Source organism: Nymphaea colorata, chromosome 1 (assembly GCF_008831285.2).
Source record: "Nymphaea colorata isolate Beijing-Zhang1983 chromosome 1, ASM883128v2, whole genome shotgun sequence".
Taxonomy (NCBI): domain Eukaryota; kingdom Viridiplantae; phylum Streptophyta; class Magnoliopsida; order Nymphaeales; family Nymphaeaceae; genus Nymphaea; species Nymphaea colorata.
In genome coordinates, this window is record NC_045138.2 from 35,674,416 (window position 1) to 35,701,179 (window position 26,764).

Below are 26,764 nucleotides of genomic sequence, written 5' to 3' on the forward strand. Positions count from 1 at the left end.
GCTCGTTGTATCTGGTTTTCTTGATGTATCAAACTCATAAACTGATTTTGTAATCAACCATTCTCTCATAAGTCTCCTTTTTGCTAGGTTGAATTTCCTATTCAGGATGCTGTTAAATTATACTCAGAGAAACTAAAATTGATCAGCCTTGGTGAATCTCTCATTCTTTTGGCTTTATTTTCAAATTTTGTGTTTGTTGGTAGCATGTCAGGCTTGGCCAGGTGACTTGTATGCTTGCTCTGCCGAAGGCATGCTTGAGTTTAGCTCTTCAAACTCCGGTGAAGTTTTATTGCTTTCAATAATTAAAGGAAAAGGAAAAATGCCAATATTGCTAATACGAAGTCTTGCATGTCTCATCTAGATTTTGGCTGGTGTCCTAATTATCTAAATGCCCTGGCTGTGGTGAAGTCCAGATGAAGAAGCATGGTGATCCAGACGTCAATTACCATACCTAGAGCTATGGATTGTTTTTAGTTAGGGGCATATGTATTGTTCACATTTTTTGAATGCCAAATGCCCTTTGATTTATTGGTTATATTTTGGTCATATTTAAGGATATGCTCACATTTGTTGTTAAAAGGGCTCGTCTTTCTTTCTGGCACAAGTTTGAACGAAAATCGAAGCCTGGATCTTCCTAGGAGCAGTGACGAAACCCTTTACAGTGCACACCTATAAAATCTGCTTGTGCAAGAAACGACATCCATGGAGCTTCAAATGTGGTGTTATGCTGGATAGCCAAGGCCCACTCCCGTTTCCACTGTAACAACCGCCCTGGGTCTAAACGTTGCTGGGCTTTGCTAAGTGATACAACTAAAAACAGGCCAAAAGCAAACAACAAATTAAGTTAAATAATTGATCTGCTTATGAAATTAAAATTACATACTTCAATGTCTAAAGCTTTGAGGGCAAAAAAGAAAGAGCCTGAGGTTACTGCTGTTGAAGTTGTTTTCTTGTGTAGAAAGGGAAAAAAAAATCAGCCTATATGTGGCGGTGGATGGGCATGATAAGAAACATTGCATTTTCTATCCTTCATCGCCAACGAATTCCTATATTCATCGATAGCCCCTCCATGTGAGTGTCATTGAAGTTAGAACTCTAGTTACTTTTCTTGTGAATATCTTGTGGATAATAAAAATTAAATATTTGAATCAGTATATTTCCAGTTCACACACAACCACACGTGCAGTCATGCACGTTGCTCTAATTATCTTCTCCAATGCTTCTTTCCAAGACTTCAAATGAGGAGAGGTTTCAGGATGCCAGGTTTTTTGCATGCTTTCTACTTCTTCATGAACTTAAAAAAATTGCTTTTTGCAGGGAGTTGAGCGTTATTGATCATCTTGAGGAGGTCTTATCATTTATTAGTTTATCATTGACCAGCCATCCTGAAGTCAGCCGATCCCCTCCTGGGATTGCACCTTTTTCAGGTAAATATTCTATCCAAAACAGATACATATTGGATAATACTCACTTGTGTGGTTTCCACTTCTGAGTTCAGTTATTATAGGACTTAATGGACATGTATGTGCTTGTCGTGTAACTATTGTCTTTTTGCTGCTTGGGACTAATAATGCTCATCTTACTGTACTTCCCACTCGTTTTTCTTCATTTAATTTGAATGAAAAGCATGGTAATGCTATAAATCAATTATTTGATGCTACATAAGAGTCTGTACGTAAACACATCATATGTAGTAAACTAATTATTAGGTATTTGATGCCAAATAAAAGCAAAAACCTTCAACACTTCAAGACAGAAAACAAAAAGCAACAACTGAATCAAATAAGCCCCCGATGCAAACTGCTGGGAGAGTCAGCAACAAAAAATGAAAAGCAAAGAAAAAAAAAAGATTAAAACAACAAAGCAAAAAGAGGAGGAGGGACAACATAGGCTGGATGAGAGAAGTATAATGCAGGTTGCAAGTGGATTCGCTACAATCCAATATTGTTGTCACGCCATAGAATAGGAGGTGTGGATGACAAAACCCCATGATCTTTGAGATGTGATTCCAACAGTTGTTGCACAGTCTTCGTCTTCTTGTTTCTTCTCTCTCCAAAATAAGCGAATAAAGGGGAAGAAGAAAAAGAAGAGGAGGAGGAAATATACTCCCCCTCACGTAAAAACCAATTAGTAATGCTTTCTATGGTGATACTTGTGCTTTCTTAATGCACCAAATGGTCCTCACTGCTGGTGTTAATAATTTTGATTTGTTGCTTGTGGTTTTAAATTTAAGGCACATTTGCAACATGGAAATCTTGTGTCCAATGCTTTCATATCTGCATTTGTATCGCCTATTAATATTGTCTTATCTTCCGGTGTTCTCCGAAATTTAAAATTCAAATGTATTAGTAATGCTCTTTGTATCTGGTTTCCGTGATGTATCAACTATCAAGTATCAACTCAGAAACTGATTTTGTAATCGACATTCCTCTCATAAGTCTCCTTTTGCTAGGTTGAATTTCTTATTGGGGATGCTGTTAAATTATACTCAGAGAATCTAAAATTGATCAGCCTAGGTGAATCTCTCATTCTTTTGGCTTTATTTTCAAATTTTGTGTTCATAGGTAGCATGCTCTGAATACATAGTAGTGTTCAGGCTTGGCCATGTGACTTATATGCTTGCTCTGCCGAAGGCATGCTTGAATTTAGCTCATCAAACTCCGGTGAAGTTTTCTTGCTTTCAATAATTAAAGGAAAAGGAAAATATTCCAATATTTCTAATCTAGCATGTCTCGTCTAGATTTTGGCTAGTGTCCTAATTATCTAAATGCCCCTCATATTCTATCTCAGGGTGATGTACTTTGAATCTGTCCATGTAATTTTTTAACTCATCTGATCAACCGATGCCAATCAGAACCAGCTTATTGAATTGCGAACAACAGAGATCCAGTGTTAACTTCTTGATAAGGTTAATTTCTTCTCCAGTTTCTTTGCAGATATAAATAATTATGTTTCTTGCCATTCTTAATCTCGTTGATTTTTTTTTCTTATTAAAGTAACCTGTTTCTTTCTGTTCTATTTTAAATTCTTCATTCATTTTCTTTCCCCCACCTGTGTCATTCTTAATCTCGTTGATTTTTTTTTCTTATTAAAGTGACTTGTTTCTTTCTGGTCTATTTTAAATTCTTCATTCATTTTCTTTCCCCCTCCTGTGGCGGGTTGCTGCTGATTTGCTTCGGGAGCACATCAGGAAACTTATTGAAGAAAAAGTTGCAGCTGCGCTGGCTGTGGTGAAGTCCAGATGAAGAAGCAAGTAGGTTCATTGTGCTTGCTGCATGTAACTTAGTTCCTTAGTATATGAAGGCACCCTTTATTATTCCACATGGCATATGTGCATAACTGCATATGTGAATCTGATAGCTGTTCCAGCTTGTATGGATGAGTACATGCCGAGATTATTGTTTATTGCATAGTGTTCATGCTTATTATATAAATCTTTTTCTGCTTTCATAAATAATAGGAAGGAGGTCCAAAACTTTGCATCTCTTAAGAAGAAAGAAGATGGCAGCAGTTGATAGCTAGGCATAATTCATGTGTCTTTATGATGAAGATGGCAGCAGTTGATAGCTAGACATAATTCATGTGTCTTTCTGATGCAGGTCTGAAGTATTTACGATATTAACAAGTTTATCATGTCCTTTTAAAGTGGCAAATTTTAAAACGGCATGGTGGTCCAGACGTCAATTACAATACCTAGAGCTATGGATTGTTTTTAGTTAAGGACATATGTATTGGTCATATTTTTTGAATACCAGATGCCATTTGATTTATTGGTTATATTTTGGTCACATTTAAAGATATTCTCACATTTGAAGCCGGGATCTTTCTAGGAGCAGTGACAAAACCCTTTACAGTGCACACCTATAAAATCTGCTTGTGCAAGAAACGACATCCATGGAGTTTCAAATGTGGTGTTCTGCTGCTTAACCAAGGCCGACTCCCGTTTCCACTGTGACAACCGCCTTGGGTATAAATGTTGCTGGGTTTTGCTAAGCGATACACCTAAAAACAGGCCAAAAGCGAACAACAAATTAAGTTAAATAATTGATCTGCTTATGAAATTCCAGTTCACACACAACCACACGTGCAGTCATGCACATTGCTCTAATTACCTTCTCCACTGCTTCTTTCCAAGACTTCAAATGAGAAGAGAGGTTTCCATGATACCAGGTTTTTTGCATGCTTTCTGCTTCTTAATGATCCTAAAAAAATTGCTTTTTGCAGGGAAATTGAGCTTTATTGATCATCTTGAGGAGGTCTTATGATTTGTTAGTTTATCATTGACCAGCCATACTGAAGTCAGCCGATTCCCTTTGGGATTGCACCTTTTAGGTAAATATTCTATCAAAAACACATATATATTTGATATGGGTGTTTACATGTGTGTGTGTGTGTGTGTTTGTGTTTGTGCCTTGGTCAATGTGCAAAGCTGCAAAAAATCTTAAAAGTAATAATTATTGGTTAAAATAGTTTCATGTTATCCTCATGAAAATAATGCAAAGGAAAGGTTTAAATAATTTTCTTGAAGTTTAATTCTCGTTTCATTTATAAAATGATGAAAAAGGACACATGATGAAAAAGGACACATGAGAATTTTCAACCAGAACAAGCTTAAAGAATACACATTATGAGGGTCAAACTTAAGGCATTTTAAACTGGAAGGTTGACATCTAGAGAAATTTGGAGACACTTTTAGTTTCGTATTTTCTTTTTTGTCATTGTCTTCTCACTATGCAAAGATGAACCGGGTTATGGGGGCATCTTCGCTTCAAGAACCGAGTTGTGAGAGGCGTACGGTTTCAAGAACCAGGTTGTCATGGGTGGAGGAGGTAGTGCTTTCAAGAACCGGGTTGTTGGGAACGTCTCGTCTCTGTTTTAAGAACCGAGTTGTGGAGACACGAGTTGTGGAGGTGTCTCCGTTTCAAGAACAGAGGGTGCCACGATTATTCTTTAATTACTCTAAATTAAGTATGTAAAAACAAGAGGCCGGTATGCATTTATTTATCTTTAATGCTTTAACATTGCTCCATGTTGGACCATATGAGCCAATATTGTATCTTGCAGGTTTTTGCCAATATGATGCGAGGCCAATATGCATTTATTTATTTTTTCATTTTTAAATTAATTTAAACTATTTTAAAGTATTTCTTGACATTGAAAACTTTTAAAAACCACAATCCAATGGTTATTGAATATTGATGCAATGCACTCAGTACATTACATGTACTTACAGTTTATACGGTCCCATGTTGAATCATGACTGGCTTTAACCTCAATTTATTCTACTTTAAATTAGTAATTATAGGGTTTCGTTTATGTTTGAGAAGTAACACATGCATTTTATTTGTTCTTTAGTTATAATTTGATAGCCGTATTTTTTTTATTGAAATTTCAATTTTATTATTATGTTTCACAACTCATAATGCAATTATTGGTTCCTTTTTTTTTCCTTTTTGGACTCTTTAATGCGTCTAGTCCTCCTCCTAGTTGTGGGACTACAAATTAAACTTTTGTTGGTAATATTTTTAGTGCCGTACAACAGGCACTGGGGTTTAAAATGTTAGAGGGATATTGATTTTAAAATGAAAGAGAATTTGATTAGTAAGAGGAATTTTTATAGCCCACAACGGATGACCAGAGTAGCCTCTCAAGATGAAACGTAGAAGACATCTGTTTTTTTGGGTCTGGTATTCTTGTATATTCAAACTGTGATGATGGCATTGTTGGCGCTTCACAAAGCTACGGACCAGGGATTTAAAAGCACTTGTTTAGTCAAAGTAAGTTCAATAAATTCATTAACCTCTATGATTTTTAAGCTACATTTACTAACTTTAATAACTTTCAATAAATTCAAACTTCACCGATTTTATCTAATTCTACCATGCGGCTGAGAAAAGAAGTATACTATGAAATGGAAAAATGAAAAAAAAGATACAGACGTTAATTGGGAGACAGGCGTAGGTAGGCGCACTTGAGGTGCACATCTCGGCCGTTGAGGTGTGCGTCACTACAACTTGAGCATGGGCATGGCACTTGGGTGTGCAATCAGTTTGTACAGGCCGCAAGTGAACCGAATCATGCTACTCAAGGCATGTGCTCACCCTCGATGAAACACAGCCATGGGTGCGATTATCAGTAGATCTCCATGTGTTCGGGAGCTAACGATCTTAAAATAAAGAGAATTTTCTATTTTCAGGTCTACTTTTCGTGATCTTTTATAAGCTAAAGAGAAACCGGGAAAATAACATTTTCTTGAAACAAAACGAACCATGTGATGGTGTTTTTCTTTAAATAAGCAAGCAGACGGATAAGTGGTCAGGAGTTCCCATAGAAAGGGAAAAGCCTATGATACGAACTGTATGAATAAGAACCGAGAACAGAAGAAAATAAATGTGAGGCGACTTCAGTGGGCACATATGCTGTTGAGTGAAAGGCAAACATCCGGTGTAACTGCAGTGGGTGCTTCATCAGCAGCAGAAGCAACAGAGAGGAAGAAATGCTTCATTTAGGGCCGAACCTTTTCATTTTTACTTAAATTTGAGTCCGAAAGTTAAGCATTTTTTGTATGTGGCGCCATGGCTCTCTTGAAACTGCTATTAAATTCTGACACCTCGAGAGAATGACAAAGGTTGATGCTTTTTGGAATTGTATATTACTAGGACTTAGCTCATTTGGCTACGAAATCATATTAAACACCATATTGAATAGGTAGCTATTAATTTCACTGTTTTCTAACAACAGAATGGGAATGACCAGATCTTCCTTTCTCAAGATCTTTCATTTGAACTCATACCTTGTCTTTACGTAGTCAATACATATTTTCACAGAACGACTGGATCTCATATTAAAAAAAAATCCAAGTAAAATAAACAGGGACCAGGGTATTGTTCCGGAGCCGGTAAGCTATGAATCTTTCGTAAAAACTGGTTCCCGAGAATCTGCCAAAAGAACAAATTTTGCTTCTCGTTCTTGGGATTCATGGTGCAAAACTTACTTTCAGCAGAGAGAAACTATTATATTACCGATGTATGTCTGCGATGGAGGTTCATGGTACGTCTTGCATCGTCCAACGATCTCTCTCTCACTCTCAGAGACGGGGAGAGAGAGAGGCATCTCGTGGGGCGCTCCTAGGAGCATTCCCCCTTTGCCTTCGCCGCCAAAAGAGGGAGTCCTGAGTGGTTCTCCCTCTTCTCTTGTGCCGTACGTCTTCTCACAGACTCCACCACCCCTCCTCCCCCTCTTCTCCCATCTGCCCGCATTTAGCATTGACTCAGAGAGAACGCCAGTGAGCAAGGATCCTGCGGTGCTCTTTCTTATTCTTTCTTTTCCCTTTTCCTTTTCCTATTAAAAGCGAGAGCAAGATGGTCGTTTGTGATAAAACTAATGAACCAGGTTGACTCTCTCTCTCTCTCTCTTGTTAACTTGTATAACTCGTTAGAGGAAAGTGTATAAGGTACCAGCTGTTTTCTGGGGTCCCAATCAAAGTGGGGTACCTTGTGAGCGTCCAATCTAATTTGTTCTTAGTGGGGTTTTTGAGATGTTGGAGACAAGGCACTGGGTTTCCTTTTCCTCTTTTTCGTGCTTTTCTACGGATAACTTTTACAGTTTTACTATTGATTTTAGAGAATAACCTTAAAACACAAGTAAATATGCCACCTATTGTTCCTTTTGCTTAGCGAAAATTCTTCTTCTGATAAATAAGTTATTGCTCCGAGTGTTTTGAGTTCCGGCGATTTGGAAAAACTTCATGCTTATGAAGATGGCGAATGTTTATTGTTGTTCATACAGTCTAACAAGTGCCCCTGTCAGATTGTAAGGAGGAATTCTTCTGAGTTATAGTGTTTACGTCCTCTGGAGTTTGGAGGTGTGAAAGATTGTTTGTGTAACTTGGGTGACAAAGGCATGATCACTTTCCGGTTGGGACATCACATATTATAGGGGCAATTATTTCAAGGTGCTCTTTTTGCTCTTTTTGAATCTGAGATGCTATACTTGTGGACTTTCGAAGAGATTGGGAGTAGGAGCCATTAAATGGGGTTTCAGGCAATGGCTTCACCAAAGGAAGGAGGACAATCACCATGGGTTCAGGCTTTGGTTCCGCAGGGTTCTCTTTATAATCTTACACTAGATGAGGTGCAGAACCAGCTGGGAGATCTAGGGAAACCCCTGAGCAGTATGAATATGGACGAGCTACTTAAGAACATCTGGTCGGCCGAGGCGAATCAATCATTGGCTTTCTCCATGGAGAATCACAGTCAGGCGGGCCCGAAATCGGTTTCCGTCATATATGGCTTGCCCCAACAGGTGAGCTCAAACCTCACCCACGAATTGAGCAAGAAGACTGTCGATGAGGTGTGGAGAGACATTCAGCAGTTGCAGAGGAATAATAACAATGAGAAGCAAGTGCAAGACCAGCAACTTTCTGTGGGGGAGATGACATTGGAGGACTTCTTAGTGAAGGCGGGAATCGTCTCCGAAGCCGGCACTAAAAATGGAGGTAGTCGGAAGGGCGTGGAGCATTTGGAGATTGGTCATGGTGGTGGCAGTGCTGCTAGTGTGTTGGGAATCAATCCAATTGTTAGTCAGAATTTTCAGAGACAGAGCCAGTGGCTAATCACGTCCTCCAGTAGCCAACAGCTGGTTGAGCCAAGAGACCAAAATTTGATTGGTGCTTATATGCCTAACCACCCAATCTCTGCGCCATTGCCCGCCACCGCTGGTCCAGTTATGGAGATGATGTTTACTGACAACGATCAAATGGCAGAGGCACAGTCACCAAACCGGAAAAGGTTTGCTTGTGGTGAAGTGATTGAGAAAACAGTTGAGCGAAAACAGAAGAGGATGATTAAAAACAGAGAATCTGCAGCTAGGTCGCGTGCCAGGAAGCAGGTGACGTCGTAATTCTCTTTTGCAGCCTTTTTGAATTTTCTGCAGTGCATCTCTTCTCTAACGCCATTTTCCTTTTTACCCTCACAGGCCTATACAAATGAGTTGGAGAACAAGGTTTTGCGTCTGGAGGAGGAGAATGAGATGCTTCGACAGCAGAAGGTGAGCGATGTTTTCCTAATGGGTGTGTGTGTGTGTATCTATACGAAGATTCATGGTTCATTCTCTTGGACTGCTACCAAGGCAGTTTACTTTAAAGCAAAACCCAATGCTATGTTCTAAGAGGTGCCACTTTTAAAATTCTATAGTGCATCATATCTTTGCATCAGTTCCTGCAAAAGCTAAACTGATTGGACAGTTCCAAGCAAAAGATTTACTCCATTATCTGGGATTGTCTTCCCATTCATGGTTGTTGACCACACCAACCACACGGCACACGTGCATATGTAGACATGTATGTGTGTAATATGACGGGTATTTCTAAGTCCTCATCCTTGATTAAATGTAATAGATGTTAAATTGAATTTGTCAAGTTTCCATTCAAGTTGTGCGTTTGTATGGCCTTGCATTCATTGTCTGCAGAGTCAGACGTGCTGTCAGCAAACGTAGCCTTTTTCGTTTTTCTTCTTTTCTTGTTTGCAGGAATGACCTGAAGACATTTGACATCCCATGTATGATGTATTTGTTTTAGTTTACGACCTTTGCCTTCAGAATTTCTTAAACATCCAAGTGCCAGAATGTAGCTCTCATGGTAATCCATTTCATGAAAGTGTTCAAAGAGCTTATTTTTTAATTAGTTTTGATGTCTTATTAGCCTCACATATTCATCGACTTGAATCTTGTTCTTGGGGAAAGCCAACTTGTGCATGATAGTGGTGTGTCATGGAAAAATGACAATATACAGGAGAAGAGAGGGTATCTATCATCTCCTGGTGAAACTCAATGCCTTATGTTTGTTATTCATGAGTTCATCTTTATTGGGTTGATGCATGCAAATTTCTACTCGTACTGATCCTACATTATTTCCTTTTTTCTTTACAGAAGTTGCAGAATATTCTGTATGCAGCAATACAGCCAGAGCCAAAGTACAAGCTCCGCAGGACCAACTCTGCTCCATTTTGATTCTCTGTCTATTGAACTCCATTTTGGTTCTGTGCCTATAACATTTGCAGATTCAGATAGCTTCAGTTGTTCAGAACATGAGAGACTCCAGGAGTTCTGTCCCACGGTCCGTAGTGTGGTAAGCAGGGGCATCTTTCTAGTGTGGCTTTTCTGCTTCGTCCTATGTAAATCTATTTACGGCATGCTGTGAAATGAATATCAATCTGTCAAGAGAAGTTTGGGTTAAAGTTAACACTTGCATCCTTTTTCTGACACTATTTTCTTGTAAGTGCCCATGCTTCATCTAGCATCGCCATTAATGTTTTGCTTGAGAGAGATACAGGTGAACAACTATTCCAGTCTTCCTCCTGTACTAAAACCTTCAGTATAGAATATTGAGCGATCTCTTATCCCCAGTTCACAACTACATCCTCTGCTCTCCTCCAATTCTTGCAGCTAATCAAGAGTTACTTGCAAAGGAACAAAAGCAAAGATTTTTCATTGCCCCTTCTTGAAGAACTTCCGGTTGCATCTAGCTGTACCAGCCAACAGAATCTTGGGAATGAGGCATCAGGAACAAAAGAGGGGAAAAAAAAGAAAAAAAGAACATCCCTTTTCTTTTATTTCTGTTGAAGAAACTGATAACTTTTTATTTGTTGGTAAGCTCGCCTGCAAGGCCTGGCATGTGGGAGGCATTAGCTGAGAGCATTCTTGCCTGGACCTAGTGAATCCTTCTGCATTAAGCTTAGACTCGGTTTAATGTGCCAAAACATATAATGTTTACAAGCACACCAGATGCATACTGAACATCATAATTGTTATATCACAAAATCTGTGCCGACCTCTAGCCGTTCATGGAAAAATTTGTCTACATGTTTGCACCACGAGAGAACATTCCAAAACAAGTTGGAAAGGAAAAAGTTAGAATTTGAAGGGATCATGCAATTGCGTGTAATGTTGCCTAATCATAAGTCATTCATTTGGTTTTCCATGTTACCAAACTTAGAATTTTGAGAAAACCAAATATGTGATCCTTGTTACTGAGGGAGTCGTCCAATTTCAGTATTCTTTAATGGTAACAAGACGTGGTGCTTAGACAAGTGGTTGACAAAGCATCATCAACTGGAAGAAAACAGGAAAATAGGCCATTGAAGGGAATCAAACCACCTGACGTTTACTCTTGAAATCTGATGATGGTTCGGTTTTCTCTCATTCCAACTTACAGATACGTCGTTTAGAGTCTTCATGGAGAATAAGCAAGGCCTAAGATTGATCAATCCCAGTAAAAGGGGGCACCTGGTTTTCAAGCTCCTTGTCTAATGCATAACAGTTGGCATCAGCATGAGATCTCGAGGACGAAATCAGAATTCCGGTTCCACCTTCGAATCCTTTCGCCTTCATCATTAAGAAGGAAAACTATTGAACTTGCAAAGCCCTAATCCCTTCTCCCGCAGCGCTAAGGGCCTGGGTTGGTTCAGTCTTCAGTTTGCACTGGCTTTTCGTTAAGTGTGGGCAGGAACTCATTTCGGGTGAGCAGAAGTTATAGAAGTTCCTTGAGGCTCGAACGCCTCTCATTCTTTCTGTTTCCGGGATTCTGGATTGCGTCTGGACTCAGTCGGATCACGTTTCCAGGATTCTGGACTGCGTCGGGACTTAGTCGGAGCAGAAAAACATTCAAAATGTATTTGCACTTCAAAAGTATGAAAAATTGAAATCAATCCAGATGATTAAATATTTAAATTCATCATTAGAAACACCGTAAACTGTTGCAAAAAATATTGTAAATACTGACAATAGACGGCCAACTGATTTTAATTCTTCAAAAAGGTAGGAACTTGAACTTGTTTTTTAAGAATTGCTTCCATGACTGAACCTAACGAGCCATGACACGGAAGACTGGAGAGAGATGTCGGGGAGGAGCCAGCGCCTCGTCTGAGATCAAAGAATCAGTTGACTTGACCATCTTGAACCCTCCCGACCCTTTCCCTTCTTTTTTTCTAGCCGGGCAGAAGCTTGCCGCCAGTCTGCTTTTGTGGATGGCGGTGTGCAACGCCGTCGCGGATTCAGTCTTCCATTCCATCGGTCACGCTGGTTCAGGTTCCCTCTCTGTCTCCATCTCTCTCCGTGACTGCTTATGCCTTCTTCTTCCACTTCGTGTGGCATCTGTTTAATCGCCGGAAGAAGTGTCCGACGATCAACTGTCCATGTGAGTATGGACTTCTTTCTATCTCTTTCTCATTACAGCGACGAAAATGTTCGGGCTCTGAGGTCCTCTCTTTCTCTCTCTCTCTCTTCCCCCGCTCCCCCACCGGGCCACCCCCTTCTCTCTCAAGAATTCCAGATTGCATTTTTTATACGGCAAAAATTTGGAGCGGGCGCTCAGAATCGTGGACCTAGGCGGCGTCAAGCGCATTGCCGGCGAACCCAGCGGCCGAGCGCTCTTTCTGGTCACTCTCCTCCCTCGTGCTTCGTGGGCTTCCCTTTTCGCTTCTTATTCTTCGTGGGTTTTATTTTCTTCTTGTTTTCTGTTTATTTGCGTAATGGGTTGGGGTTGACCGGATTACATTGGGTTTAGGTGGTGGTGGAATCAAGAAGGAAAGAGGAGTACATCTGCTTCCCTACCCACCATTGCACCTGCTACTCCTCCTTCTACGACGTCGTCAACAAGGCGGAGCAACTCTGTGTACGGCTGTTAGTCCCTGTCCAGTTTCCCTTGTACCTTCACTTTCATCATCCTTCTTTTCTTGTGGTTGTATTATCATCTGTCAAATTTGTTTTCTTCGTCTGTTAAATTTGTTTTCTTCGTCCTCATCGTCATATTTTTTGTTTCTTGGTCCAGTGTAAGCATCAGTTGGCTGCACGGTTCGCGGAGGGGGTGCAGGCTTACACGGAAGTGAGAGTGCCTGACGAGGAGTTGGCTGTCATGCTGTCCAGGCTCTGACGCTTGCCTGTGGTGTAATTGTTGTTCAACACCAAGAGGTGATTCTTATCTTTGACGTAAATTTCTTTCAGGAGTTGGCTGTCATGCTGTCCAGGCTCTGACGCTTGCCTGTGGTGTAATTGTTGTTCAATACCAAGAGGTGATTCTTATCTTTGACGTAAATTTCTTTCAATCCCTATAGGCAATTGATTGTTCTTTCCGTATTACTTAACTTGTGTTCCTATTGGTGATTGACCTCTCTGTGTTGGTTCATTTGTCATTTTGGTTTATATTTTTGGCCTTTTAGTCATTCTTGTGAATTTTGTATAGTGTCTAAAAACTATCTCAACTCCGGAAGATATATATCGTATCCTTTTTCCTTGTTCTGCTTCTCTGTACTGATTAAAAGCAGTTGCATCGGTACAAGCTGTTACAAGAAATGGTTGCTGATATTCACTTTGTTTGTTTACGCCTTAATCATTTGAGGCATTCATGTTACGAAGCTGGGCGGAAAATTATATTTTCTCTTGTTTGTTGTTGCTTAGATGGACGAAGCTGGTTATGGCGAAGCGTAAATAAATACGTTTTCTCTCTTTACTTTTTCAAAATTGGTGTCTCATTTTCTAGTAATCTTAAAGGATTTAATGAATGGTAATGACAAATCTCAACCACTTCAAAACCTTGAATGTTTCACTTACTTGAGTTCCTCACAATGTCGGACTCATGGCAATTCTTTTAATTTTAGAAAATAATGCTGACTTATTGAATTCACTATTTCCATTGTTCAATTGTTATCACTTATTGATGTTTTTACAGATGAAGCTTGTGAACCCAAATGACTTATTCCATTATCTCTTGAAGAATAACAAGCTGAACAGAGGGCGGTTGCTTGGGTTAGATGTTGGTAGTCGGTATGTTGGTTTGGCTATTTCTGACCGCAACAATGCGCTTGCATCACCTCTGAGGTATGAAATATCTAAGTCAACTAGTTTACCATGCTCTTACAGAGAATTTGTATTAGTAATTTAGTATATTATAATTCATATCTGAGGCAGAACTAGGACTGGTAGATCCTGTTAATACAATTTTTTTCCTGATGTTGGTTAGGTTAACTTCATTCACATGAGTCTCATATGTGGCCTACAGATTATTTTTTGTGACTATCTATCCAGATTTTAATGTTAGAACTTAGAAGCGCTAATGCTAGATTCATTTTTCACACCAACTGTTGGATGTGTTGTTAATCATGACTAAATCCTGGTGTTCATTTTGTTCTTTCAAATTTGGAGTTTGAATTAGTCTCGGAAGACTGAAAAACCGGTATGTTTTCTGTATGGTGTGTTTATTTTCCCAATCAGACACACTAAAAGGTCATCTTTGGTTTGAATCCTGATAATCTGGACTTTGTAATGTGAGTGTGGAAGCTGGCAACTGATGATATCCAACAATGCAACAATAGAAAAGAATTTTCTCCCTTGTCCTCCCAATTGAAATAGTTGATTTTATTAAGTAGCATAAATCACCAAATGCTCTTTATATATGCAAATATAAAGAGTAGATATACTGCTAAACTTAAAAGTTTGCTTCTATTACTTGACATGAAAAATGAAATCAGAAAAGCCAGTTAAAGAAAAACATGGAAAAGCACCAACTTTATCCAGTTATTCTTTATTTCTTCGTTTTCTTGCTTATACTCATTATGAAGGCTAGATTAGTTGGGATCCAGCTTCCTTTTTTGCATGTTTCAGGCACATTCCTTTGATTGAAGTCCACATGCTTTAAAGTTTAAACAGCCTGTTCGCTAGTAGTTTTGTGGGGAAGCTTCAAGTCTTCTTCTTCTTCCTTTTTTTTTTTCCCTTTTCTGTTCTATAATTTTCCTTTCTGTTAGAGTAACTATGGGTACCAGAATCTTATAACCGCGGTGACATGAATGTTGGAAATACAAATTTTGATCATTACATTGTGTCTTGATTATTTTGGTGTACATATTTCCTGATCTAATAACTTTTTTCAAAATTTAATCCTATCAACCTGGTTACATGGTTTCCTATCAATTTGACAGTGTATTAGTAAGAAAGAAGTCAAACATACAGTTGATGGCCAGTGACTTTGAGACTTTGGTAAGATTGTTTCCTGCTCTCTCTCACTCTCTCTCTCTCTATATGTGTGTGTGTGTGAGTATATACAGGCACACACACACACACACGTGCGCACACATGCATGACAAGTCAGGGTTTGTTCTAGACAGATATTGGAGTTCAATGTCTGGAAGGAGCAGTATTAGATGGTGCGTGACAAAAGAACCTTTGCTTAGTTTTGATTTTATTGACATCCGCATGAACCTTTTTTTTCCCCTTTTTTGTGATCAGGGTTTTGTGACATGTAGTCTAGATATACGTGTTTACCAATATGCCATGTTAGAATGCATGATGTAGTTCCCTTTTAGTGGTGATTCTGTAAAGTATATACTACCTGTTCCTTGGTAATGTTTGTGGTCCTCGAATACTTTTTTTGCTTCCATGACATATGTTTCCACCTATGATCATCTTCTGATTTTCTTAGGATGTGTGCATATTTGACATTGTGAATGGTTATCTTCTGATTGACATTTTGAATTTTTGATGATTAAAACAATTTAAGGTTGTCAATTCCTATCTTTAACAATCTCGAAGTTGAACTCATTTTCAGTGGTATGTTTTTCTAGTTAGAATTGCACTTTCTCAAATTGCATATTGTTTTTCTTTTGTTATGTGGACCTTGTTTCAACCCAATTTGTTTGATTAAAGGAGGTTCATATATGTTCCTTATCATTCAGCCATCGCATCCAGGAAGCAACATGGTAGTCTATTTAGAATTGAATAGGAAACTGCATCAAAATTTAGTGCAGCATAGAAGCACATATGGAGTACGACAAGCAAATATAGGCCTTCATTATGACTAGCAGATTATTATAGTCAATTCTGATGCTACTTTGTTAGGATGCCTCATGTCCCTATGCCAGGGGCGATACACATGCTGCAATGGCCAGGACAAAGGTCATGAAGCTGCGAGGGTAGCCTAAACTCCAGAGTAAACATTTCCAGTTTGATTGTTCTTTTTCTTTTGCAGTACTTCTGCCCACATTTCTGCTGTTAGATTATCCTTTTTCTGATAAGTATGTACTATTGACTTCTGTCTCTGGACTCTGGGTATGTTCACCTGCGTGGATGTTTATGTGCTTGCCCATAAGTCCAGCTAGATTCTCTGCATATCCTGCTTGACATGATTGATAAGTAAACAGTGATTGACATGACAGCCAGTAGTAATTTTGAATGGTTAATACAACGTCTTAGCATGTCTGTGCAGGTAAAAGAATATTCTTTAGCGGGGTTAGTTATAGGATGCCCTTATAATTTCATGGGTTCTGAAAATTCACAGGTAAATATTATTTTCAGGTTTCAAGATGTCAGCTATTCGTGTCGATATCTATAGATTCTGGTTTTGTGTAGGTGGCACAAGTAAAGCTATTCGTGGATTCTCTTCGCAGGACTGGGCAACTTGAAGGATTGAGCTACACGTACTGGGACGAGAGGTTTACTTCAAAGGTGAGCGTTGACCCTGCAGTTCAAGAGTGAAAAAAAGTCACTAGGTTACTCATGTTGGACTACTTGTCTTGTAGTGTGTAGAAGCACTGGTGAGGCCCCTCAATCTGCATCCCGTGCAATATAAGACGGTTATTGACAAATTTGCTGCTGTTGCCATTCTCCAGGTCTCTCTCTCTCTCTCTCTCTCTCTCTCTCTCTCTCTGCATATATGTGTCGTGATCCTTCACCTGTGTTTACTTCTTCTGACAGGGTTTCCTGGACTTCGCAAACAGGAATCTCAAGCTAAGGGAACAGGAAAAATCATGATGTACTGGTTTTTGTACGACAGCTTGGCCTAGCATTGGATGGTGGTTGTCCTAAAGCATCAATTTCTCACTGTTTATATTATTACCAGGCAATACACGCCCCAGTTTCTGTTGCTGCTTTATTTCTTTCAAAGGTGTCTTGATGCCCATGTGATAATCGCGACGTTATTCCTCGTCTACATAGAACGATAGGTTTCAAGAAATTGAACGGTGCTCAATAGCTATAACCGGCTATGTTAAGTAGACCTGTTCAGCTAAGCTAATCAAACTTTCTCCCGGACATTGCCAATGCATTGTGGTCGCCGTTTAGAGTTGGAACCATGCAGCATTAAGAATGGTAGCTTGCTGAAGAAAGTAGAAACAGAAAAAAGTTCGTGTAAAACATCGATAACTAGGCCTGCAAAGTAAAAGGCATATAACTGAGCAATTTGCCATCTCTTGGCCTCTCCATACGTGAACACGCAAGTGAGCTAAAGACCCATCTAGTAACCATGTCAGACTCGAGGATCATGGTAAGGACAAACCAGCAAGTGTTTACAGAGGCAGAAATGAGCACCATTTCGCAAGCCCATCAATCTCACTTAGGCCAAGTATCGATTAGTTAATTCTCCATGGTATACGCCCACTGGGGTACTCTTACTGTCTTACACCTCAAAATCGAGTGAAGAGACTGGGAGCTATTCTCGACTCTTCATCACTCGTTTTGAGAAAAAAAATCGTAAAGCAGTGATGTCTTAAGACTTTCTGTGCCATGTGTTTGATTGCCTTTATAGAGAAGGGTTTCTAGTTCCTAATTTATATTAACCATCTTTCGGCAACGGCCAAAGAAAGTAAAATTCAAAGCACATTCCACAAGTTCAGATAAAGAAACCATCGAAACGATTTACTCTCTTTTTCCCATCTTCTTGTCTGGCTAGACTGACAATCCTACAAAGTCAACTAAAATCTCATTGAACTTGCTTTTTTTTTCTTCCGTATGTAAGAAGGTTTCTCAATGTTACAGGCACAAAAGCATAAGCACGGAAGCAAAAGACTACAATATGGGAGAGAAGAAAAACAGCATTTTCATTATCCAAGCGGAAGTTGCGAAACAGTTTTTTTGGACTCTCTTACGATAGAAAGCATGGCAGGATATCATACACACACAAACTATGCATGTCAACTTCTCACTGTTGACAAATTATTTTTCCCCGTCAGTGAAGCATGAGTTTACTGGCTTCACCGAGATGCTTCAGCAACCACCGTTCTAGGTTTCACACCGATCTTCTTCCATGAAACGGTGGGCATAATCTGTTCTTTGTCTACTCTGTCACTGAACTTCATGGTAAAATTGAGCAAGGAATCGAGGAGAGAATCGGATAGGAGGTGAGGCTTCAGTCCTAATTCGATCAGTTTTGTGTGCTTGGCATTGTAGTAGTGTTCCTCAGCCTCTACTCGCGGGTTTGGCACAGAAATGGTGCGCACCTCCAAGCCAAGCTTCTCCCCGGCTTTTGTGACGGCTTCTGCTAGTTCATTGACAGAGAACTGCTCAGTGAATTGGTTGAAGACACGGAACTCGCCGGGGCTTGCCGGGTTAGCAATAGCAATCTCAACACATTGCACCGTGTCCCTGATGTCAAGGTATCCTCTGGTCTATCACATACAGCAAAAAAGACCAGTGAGGTCATAGATAAAAAAACAAACACAAATAAAAACAACAAAGTGACCAAAACGTTCTATCTATCAAGAAAATCACACAAAAAGTTTGGCAGTTAATCATCGTCATGACATTGGATCTGAATATCCAAACTGAGATTCCACACTCAGTCTAATCAAGGATTGAAACGGCGATGGATAACCATAAAGATGACGAGTCCATAAATCCTGAACTCAAGATCAGCATGGAGCATGAAATAGGCAGTTGCCCACAAAGAGATGTATATTATGGGCCATCGCAAAGAACTTGATACACACAATATATCAAAGACATAAATTCAAAAGAGTCCATTGCCCCGACTCCTACCTGACCACCTTTGCCGTACACAGTAAGAGGATGCCCAACTGCAGCTTGAACACAGAACCTGTTTAAGGCTGTCCCATACACTGCATCATAATCGAACCTGTTGACCAAGTCTTCATGCATTGCAGTCTCCTCTGTTCTAACCCCGTAAACCACACCTTGGTTGAGGTCAGTTGCACTCAAGCCCCAAGCTTTGCACGTAAAGGCTATATTATTAGAATCATGCACCTTACTGAGATGGTAAAATGAGCTTGCCTGCTTCGGGAATGGTAATGTATCCGTTCTCCCATTGTGAGTAATCGTGATATACCCTTCCTCTATGTCAATGTTGGGAGTCCCATACTCTCCCATCGTCCCGAGCTTCACCAAATGGCACTCCGGTGCATATTCCTTCATTGCAAACAGCACATTCAATGTCCCGATTACATTGTTATGTTGTGTATAAACTGCCCGGCCTCTATCAATCATAGAATAGGGTGCCGAACGTTGCTCACCAAAGTGGACCACGGCCTCTGGTTCGAAGGCCTTGAAGGCCTCAGACAGAAATTCAAAGTCACATATGTCACCAACGAAAAGAGAAATGGTTTTTCCAGTTAACTGCTTCCAGCACCGTAGGCGGTCTTGAATGGACGAAATGGGCGTGAGGGATGAGATTCCAAGTTGGTTGTCGAAGAGGCGACGAACAAGATTATCAACAACGGCAACTTCATAACCTCTGTTAGAGAGGTGGAGGGCAGTAGCCCAACCGCAATATCCATCACCTCCAATGACCATTGCACGTTTAGGCCGTCTAGAACTTCTGTCTGAAGATTTATTTTGGAGTTCAGATTCTTTTACTGGAGTCGCAATTGCAGATATGTTGGACTTCCTGAAGATTACTGACCTTTTCCTGCTTTGCTTTACGAAGCTTTTTGGCATGCATTGAGAACCAGCGAATGAGAGGGAAGTATACTGTGGATTCCTAAAAGATGTTCTTCTATCTGGAGTCCTTATGGAACACGTGGTGGATAATAGCTGAGCCATTCTTCAAAATGTAGAGAGTACCTGAGAAAGAAAACAGATTTTTCCTACTTGAGTCAGAAAGCTTAACGAAATGATCAATCAAGAAACAACAGCAAAAAATGGGGACAAAAGACGGGGAAAAAAAAGGAAAAAATAAACCACAAAAAGAAAAAGGGGGAAAAAAGAGAGAGAAATGTATCATCATAATTTTCCAAATCTGTCCATGAAAGCAGTAGGCTTAGACTTTGAAAGCAGCAACCAGACTCACCAACTCTAACTACAGATATTTAATTATAAGGACGTATTATAACCTTAATTTTAAATCATGCATAAATCAGAGACCAAGTTTGTGCTTGTGTTCAAAAAACACCAATGACCAAACCAGTTCTATAAAGCATGAGTCTGAATATTTACCCAGAACCCTTTCAAATCAAGCATCAACCTGGTGCGCAAACCAGAAATATTTAACCTGATTGGATGGGTAACCCAGATGAGGATCAACAATGAGGACTAAACGAAATTAGACTCAATAACTTCTCCAAGCTGGACAAATTCTTTGAATTGTTAGAACAAATCTTTTATGCATCTAATGGTCTCAACCAAGATCAATCTAGTGTTCTAGGATCTTCAAAGAATTTATGAACGGACATGACATATTCACCCCTAATCCACCAATGCACATGGTTAAAAAGATCTATCTGAACCATGGTATGACAGAGATACCCAGTGATCATTTGCACCAAAAATAAGCCAACCATTGCGTTTCTTAGAGGGTTCCATTACCAGAGAAGTGAAAAATCATACTACTTTTGGGGAATAGAAAGAAAAATACACGGAAAAAATAACATCTCGGGATGAATGATAAATGAATCTTTACGAAACTGAGAACGGCAGCACGTTGATGCATTGTTCACTAAACTCCACGAAAGCCAATTTGGGGACAGAGGCAAGTATAGAGACTAAAAATACGTACAAGCTACACAAAATCTAGGGCAAATAAACCGAAAGAAGCATAGGGGAGCAGTGAATTTCAAAAAAAAAAATCAACAGCAACGGCACAAACAAATGGTACCCAAAAAAACAACGAAAGCCCATTGTCAAGAAGGAAGAAACAGAGAAGGAAGAACCTGAAGCAACTGACTCAACAAGAGAGAAGCTATTAAATTCGTCACAATAGGACTGGAGGAGATGCAGGAAGGCCGGAGAAGGGAGCATCAGACGTACTTACTCTTCGTTACGCCGTTGGGATAAGATGGGGAAAAAGTCTCAGCTCCGGCGAGGTGGGAAAAGGAAGGAACCACTCTCTCTCGGAAGCGCTCTCTCTAGAGACAGTGACGGAAGTCCGGGAAGGTCCGCGAGGGCGTCAAAATGAAGCGCCTCTCTCCTTAGCTGTCCACTCCCTTTATCTCTTGCCTCCAAAACCTTTTCTTTTTGGCTTTGTTTGGATGGTTTGAAAAATTGGTTAACACACCGGGAGCGAAAAAATTATCCCCTCAAACTATTTAATATAAAAAACAGTTTTTATCTGTCCACCCAAATACGAAAATTAAAAAAATTAATTCTACAGAACCAAGTTTTTCGAAAAATCGTGTTATCCAAACGCTACCTTCTAAATATCACAAAAGCTCAGCCTCCCGCCCATTTTTAACTAGATATTGTATTTTGAGCAAGGAGATTGATTCACTTGCTAAGAGTGTAAAAAAAATAATTTGGATTTGAATCAGCGGAGCGCGTCAGATATTAAAATCGAGCTTCGAAAGACATGCAAAACTTGGAAACTTTACCAAAGGATCTACACCTTTTTACCTATTGATTGAGGGTTTATGATTCCAACTCCAAACTTACTTTTTCCCGAGGCTGAAGTTGGTTATTTCTCCAATTTTTACTCTTCTTTGGTTGGTAAGATTTAGTTTATAGAGTTACAGAAATCACGAAAAAGATAGACCTAGTAAAGAGATATTCGAATATTCCTTTTCACTCGTTGCTTTGACACGGATGATTCCGGGAAGATGCCTTTCCTTCTTCAGATGCTAAAACCTCCATCTCACATATACTAATATATATGTGTGTGAGTTCAATTCAATCTTGCCGGCTGTCAGAAGTTTATTGGATGTTCTTGGATGACTAAGGCAGCGTTTGGATGAACTCCTTTAAAAAATGAAGTTTATTAAAATTTGGTTTTGAGAGAAAAAAAAGATATTTTTCTAAAAACTTGGTTTTAGTATTTGGGCAACCAAGTTTCACCTTTTAAAACCAAGTTCTTGTTTGAATGACCAAAAATGGGCTTCGGAAGTTCTCTTAAAAAATGAATTTAAGTTGAATGGTAGTTGAGAAACAGTTAGTTAAGTCTACGGTTAATGAAAATTGCATACTTGTTGGAGGTGGAAACTGTACAGAAAGAGAAAGAGCTAGAACTGAAACATGTTTATCGATTTTCATCCGAAAGTTGTGGTCTACGAACATGAAAAGACATGGAACACATCCACATGGAACTGAGAAGAAACACACGTTGGATGAAGGTGGCATGAATTCAATGTTTAAATTTATAATCAAAAGAGAAAAATGCAATCACTGTACACTAGTGCTTTAACGGCCACAACTTTGTTAAATCCAGCTGCCACAAACTAACACACAGGGTAATGAGTATGAACACTAATTAGAGTTATGTACAAGGATCGCACCATTTGGTATGCATAAATTTTTTGAAGACCCTTCATGACAGAACAGTAACAAATGGTATCCAAATGGTTAAGGTAGCTTTGGGGTATTCATGGACGAATTTTGAGAGAGAGCAGAGAATGGTGGCGTTGGAGAAGACGTATTTTATTCTAGTATTCCCATCCACCCAAAAAAAAAAAAACCTGGATGAAATCAGGTTTTCACGAAACTGCACTCCTTGCCAAAACGGTGTTTTAAAGGTAAAAAGCCGTTTTTCATTTTTGAGCATGCATCCAAACACAGAGTAAAATTTCAGAAAGTGTTTATGAAAAACAGTGAGTAAATTGACATTAACCATAGTTCATCATGCAACAACAGTTCGTGGTGGTTTAGCTACGATTTATGATCATTTTAGTGACACTTTTTAAAATTTTGGCCATCCCACACATGACTGCTTTGGCTTTTCCTACGTATAAGACACGCCTTGTAACACTTTGAATTTTGTGCCGTTTAAGAAAGTGTTGGCTAAACTTTAAAAAAGTGTTGCTAAAATCAGTGGCTGAGTTAACATTGACTGTAGTTTATGATACATGGACGGCTTGTGGTGGTTTTAGCTACAATTGATAGTCATTTTAACGATACTTCTACAAATTTTAATCATCACACAACTATGTGACGCATGATATCATTTACTTATCCTATACGTATTATATTCTAGCAATATGAATTTTGTGCAATTAAGTAAAAACCGCCACAATAATTAATATAGTTTCAGTTGATGTGGTATACTTCACAACTGAATTTTTCTACCCTTCAGTAAAAAGCACAGTTGTCAACAGCAAAAACAAAAAAACTAACAATTACTCTTTTCAACTACTTAAAGAGATTGTTCGGGTTTTTAGACAGCGATATGAAAAGCAAGTAAAATGAATTGACAAAAGTACAAGGTCAGTGCTTTTCAAACCAAGTTCATTTTTCATTTATATTCTTCTTCTGTATAAGCAACGCCTTTCCAATATGCATTTAAAAATGCCATACACACCCTTAAGTAGGAAGATGCAAAATAAAAATAAAAAAAAAAAAAAAAATCTTCTTGTTTTGTACTTTCCTCTATTACATGGGAGTTTGATCTTGTTTTCTACTGCAAAATCAAGGTTTTGTTAGAGTTCCCAACAAAGTTGGGCATCCAAATCATTTGTGTGGATTGTAGGTAGAAATAGAACTTAATTATAGCTTAGGATTTCCACACAGAATCTTATTGTTTCTCATTTCCAACCCACATTTGGAATTTCTTATAGATGTGTAGCTTTATTGCAAACTGCTTTACCAACACTTCCGTTCACTCTGAATTTAATTAAAGGAGCTCCGTAGTCAAGGGTCTCAAAGACTATAAATGCTGCCATACATGCATGGCTACTAGCAGGTTTTTACCATGCTGATGATGCCTGTTCAAACCGAAGCAACAAATATTATTTTTGGGTCTTAAAGCATGCCATGTGTAACTCCTTTGATCTTGCGCTATTGGATCCGGTCTACATGGCGTGGCTTGCTTGGTTTCTCAAATCTCATGTCACCCAAATTAGTTTGAAGTGTTGTGGGGTGGACATGAAAATGGTCATCGACCGCTCGGTTTCCTTTTTATGTCTCACTTTTCCTGTCTCTCTCTTCTCCCCACCGATCGCTTTCTTGGCTCACCTTGAATCTCTAACGGCAAATTCAAGGTGTAGTAAACAATCTTAGCTAATTGGTATGTAGGTTAAAAAATGAGCTAGATTGATAAAAGTTACAATCAAATTCAAAATGTGTATTCACATTTTGTTTTATATGTTTGTAAACCTTTGGGTTCCAAGCAATTAGTTTCCAAGCGCTTGCTATAACATTGCACCTCAAATTTTGATAAACAATATTCTTTCATCAACTCAAACATTTCTCTTTATGTGACGTACGCGTATTAACCCGATGCGTGTGTGCATCACGGCCCGCACTTTTATTAGAAAAACCGTTTCTTACAATTATAAGTAAAGTTGAACGCGAAAGGAGAAATAAACCTTAGAAAGATATGAGAAGTATTTATTACTCAAATTTTCATGCCACGCTCGCTCGCTCGCTCGCTTGCTTTTTTTGTGCGCGCTCTCTCTCTTTCTCTATCTTGTAAAGGAAAGAAAAAATGGAGCAAACCCGAAGGCCGTTACGTCGTGGGTGGTGAAATGACGGCAGGGAAAACAAAATCCCCACCCGTCTCTCTCTCTCTCTCTCTCTCTGCGCTTCTCAGTTTTCCTCTTTCTAATCTAGGTAAACCCATCTTGTTGATTTCTTTCTGTTCTTTCCAATTCGATTTTCCTCGATTGTTTTTTTTTCTTGGAAACATTTCACCGAAGATGTGTAACAGCGTTCATTCCTCCCCCTTTCGAACGAGTTTCGTTTTCTTTTTAATTTATTCTCGTTGCTCGTTTTGATTTGTTTAGGTTTGAATTGTGATTCATCGGTTTTGGGTACATTAATTTCCTCTCTAACATTTTGGTTCTGCAGGTCTTCCTGGGTGCTGAAAGTTTAGGTCGCAGTGGATCTGCATTTTTTATGGAATTGTGATGTGGGTTTTGGGGTTCGAGATTTTCGTTCTTCGTGATGCTCTGAATGAGGATGGTGGTCCGAGAAGTGGGCTCTAGCGGTATCTGCTCGTGTCCTTTGATTAGGGTTTTTTTAGGTGCAATTGCTCTCTCTTGATGGGATCGAGGACGATTAAGGTCATGGTTGTTTTCAATTGTGCTAGTCAGGTCAGATTCGAGTGAAGAGCATTAGAATTATCGTTCCTGAGTATGTTGGATGTTTCGATTTGAGAGTTTGAGCATTTCTTTCTGTTTTCTGAGCATTTCTTTCTGTTTTCTTGACTTCTCCATTACTTATGGAGGATCAGACGGATGAAGATTTCTTTGACAAGCCTGTGGATGACGAGCTCCTGCAGCTGAGTTACACGAGTGTAATGATTCTGATGGGATCAACGATGGGCCCCCTGCTGACACTTCTCTAGCGAACCTTTTTTTGAGTGAATCGGAGAACCATTCAGAAGTTCAGGTGGACGTCGCTGTTGCCGGAAAGTTTCTGCATGCTCATGCAGGCAGGAAGCTTGTCCTCTCTGCTGCACGGTAATTTTGTTCGTTCAGTCTGATCCTGTTAACTTGGCAACTCATTATCTTTTTCTTTTCTTTTTCCGTTTTTTTTTCTCTTTCACTGTCTATGTGGTCATTCGTTGGTTGAAGCACTTCTGGAGTCATGGATGGATGCATTTAAATTTCTTGGTCTGTAATGTGGTGAGGAATTAATGGATCTGACAAGAGGTGTGTTTCTGCATCTTGGGAGGAAGAGTGCAGAAGGGATGTGGAGAAATGGAATAATGGTCAGGCTACTATGTATGAGGCCAATTTTTGATGTCTAACTTACCGTGTAGGAGGCCTGTCTTTGCAACTAATATTTTGATTCTGGAATTATATGCTTATTATTAAATCAAAATTCTGAAATTATGATTCTATCCTAAGGGGTAGAATTATAATTCCGGGTTTTGTTTATGTTTGAGAAGTAACTCATGCATTTTATTTGTTCTTTAGTTATAATTTGATAGCCGTATTTTTTTATTGAAATTTCAATTTTATTATTATGTTTCACAACTCATAATGCAATTATTGGTTCCTTTTTTTCTTTTTGGACTCTTTAATGCGTCTAGTCCTCCTCCTAGTTGTGGGACTACAAATTAAACTTTTGAAGAGAGAGCAATTCGTAATATTTTTAGTGCCGTACAACAGGCACTGGGGTTTAAAATGTTAGAGGGATATTGATTTTAAAATGAAAGAGAATTTGATTAGTAAGAGGAATTTTTATAGCCCACAACGGATGACCAGAGTAGCCTCTCAAGATGAAACGTAGAAGACATCTGTTTTTTTGGGTCTGGTATTCTTGTATATTCAAACTGTGATGATGGCATTGTTGGCGCTTCACAAAGCTACGGACCAGGGATTTAAAAGCACTTGTTTAGTCAAAGTAAGTTCAATAAATTCATTAACCTCTATGATTTTTAAGCTACATTTACTAACTTTAATAACTTTCAATAAATTCAAACTTCACCGATTTTATCTAATTCTACCATGCGGCTGAGAAAAGAAGTATACTATGAAATGGAAAAATGAAAAAAAAGATACAGACGTTAATTGGGAGACAGGCGTAGGTAGGCGCACTTGAGGTGCACATCTCGGCCGTTGAGGTGTGCGTCACTAGAACTAGTACATACATGCGGGTGTGCGAAAGGGTAACGGAACGT

The 26,764-nt window shown here is 39.2% G+C and overlaps 4 protein-coding genes and 1 long non-coding RNA gene across 7 annotated transcripts in view; 4 read left to right on the forward strand and 1 right to left on the reverse strand.

Moving 5' to 3' along the window:
* Window positions 1-16,470, forward strand: part of LOC116248491 (uncharacterized) — a 36,848-nt gene extending 20,378 nt beyond the window's left edge. The window contains exon 5 of the mRNA XM_050077206.1: window positions 16,342-16,470. Within this exon, the coding sequence (XP_049933163.1) occupies window positions 16,342-16,395 (54 nt within the window). The 3' untranslated portion in view covers window positions 16,396-16,470. The remainder of the gene's footprint in view (window positions 1-16,341) is intronic.
* LOC116245877 (ABSCISIC ACID-INSENSITIVE 5-like protein 2) lies at window positions 6,866-10,240 on the forward strand. Of its 2 annotated transcripts, XM_031617473.2 has the most exons (4): window positions 6,866-7,392; window positions 7,810-8,889; window positions 8,977-9,048; window positions 9,928-10,240. In XM_031617473.2, the coding sequence occupies exons 2-4, from the start codon at window positions 8,032-8,034 to the stop codon at window positions 10,006-10,008; spliced, it is 1,011 nt and encodes a 336-aa protein (XP_031473333.1). In that variant the 5' UTR covers window positions 6,866-7,392; window positions 7,810-8,031; the 3' UTR covers window positions 10,009-10,240. The 2 variants fall into 2 exon arrangements, with proteins under 2 accessions (XP_031473333.1, XP_049933160.1); XM_050077203.1 differs by having other exon boundaries at window positions 6,866-8,889.
* Window positions 11,852-16,918, forward strand: LOC116245878 (uncharacterized). The gene is made up of 8 exons (XM_050077205.1): window positions 11,852-12,084; window positions 13,000-13,067; window positions 13,724-13,872; window positions 14,970-15,027; window positions 16,253-16,324; window positions 16,396-16,491; window positions 16,566-16,655; window positions 16,741-16,918. Exons 1-8 carry the CDS (start codon window positions 11,871-11,873, stop codon window positions 16,795-16,797), a joined length of 804 nt encoding a protein of 267 aa, XP_049933162.1. The 5' UTR covers window positions 11,852-11,870; the 3' UTR covers window positions 16,798-16,918.
* An 818-nt stretch (window positions 16,919-17,736) lies between these two features.
* Window positions 17,737-21,212, reverse strand: LOC116245876 (UDP-sulfoquinovose synthase, chloroplastic-like). 2 transcript variants are annotated; one of them, XM_031617471.2, is made up of 3 exons: window positions 21,026-21,212; window positions 18,799-19,839; window positions 17,737-18,428 (listed from the first exon to the last, which is right to left on the reverse strand). In XM_031617471.2, the coding sequence occupies exons 2-3, from the start codon at window positions 19,816-19,818 to the stop codon at window positions 18,015-18,017; spliced, it is 1,434 nt and encodes a 477-aa protein (XP_031473331.1). In that variant the 5' UTR covers window positions 19,819-19,839; window positions 21,026-21,212; the 3' UTR covers window positions 17,737-18,014. The 2 variants fall into 2 exon arrangements, with proteins under 2 accessions (XP_031473331.1, XP_031473332.1); XM_031617472.2 differs by having other exon boundaries at window positions 21,022-21,212.
* Window positions 21,213-24,564: 3,352 nt separating this feature from the next.
* On the forward strand, window positions 24,565-26,043 carry LOC116245879 (uncharacterized). The gene is made up of 3 exons (XR_004170610.2): window positions 24,565-24,747; window positions 24,985-25,229; window positions 25,370-26,043. It is a non-coding gene; the product is annotated as an uncharacterized LOC116245879 (long non-coding RNA).
* Window positions 26,044-26,764: the final 721 nt, after the last annotated feature.

Bases quoted from the DNA above. Each gene is read 5' to 3' on its own strand.
- LOC116245878 (XM_050077205.1), top strand. From the start codon at position 11,871: ATGACACGGAAGACTGGAGAGAGATGTCGGGGAGGAGCCAGCGCCTCG. The intron at 15,028-16,252 runs GTAAGATTGTTT...ATGTCTGTGCAG, and splicing joins CCAGTGACTTTGAGACTTTG to GTAAAAGAATATTCTTTAGC. The intron at 16,656-16,740 runs GTCTCTCTCTCT...TTCTTCTGACAG, and splicing joins CTGCTGTTGCCATTCTCCAG to GGTTTCCTGGACTTCGCAAA.
- LOC116245877 (XM_050077203.1), top strand. From the start codon at position 8,032: ATGGGGTTTCAGGCAATGGCTTCACCAAAGGAAGGAGGACAATCACCA. The intron at 8,890-8,976 runs GTGACGTCGTAA...TTACCCTCACAG, and splicing joins GGTCGCGTGCCAGGAAGCAG to GCCTATACAAATGAGTTGGA. The intron at 9,049-9,927 runs GTGAGCGATGTT...TTTTCTTTACAG, and splicing joins AGATGCTTCGACAGCAGAAG to AAGTTGCAGAATATTCTGTA.
- LOC116245876 (XM_031617471.2), bottom strand. From the start codon at position 19,818: ATGGCTCAGCTATTATCCACCACGTGTTCCATAAGGACTCCAGATAGA. The intron at 18,429-18,798 runs GTAGGAGTCGGG...TGTATGTGATAG, and splicing joins TGTACGGCAAAGGTGGTCAG to ACCAGAGGATACCTTGACAT.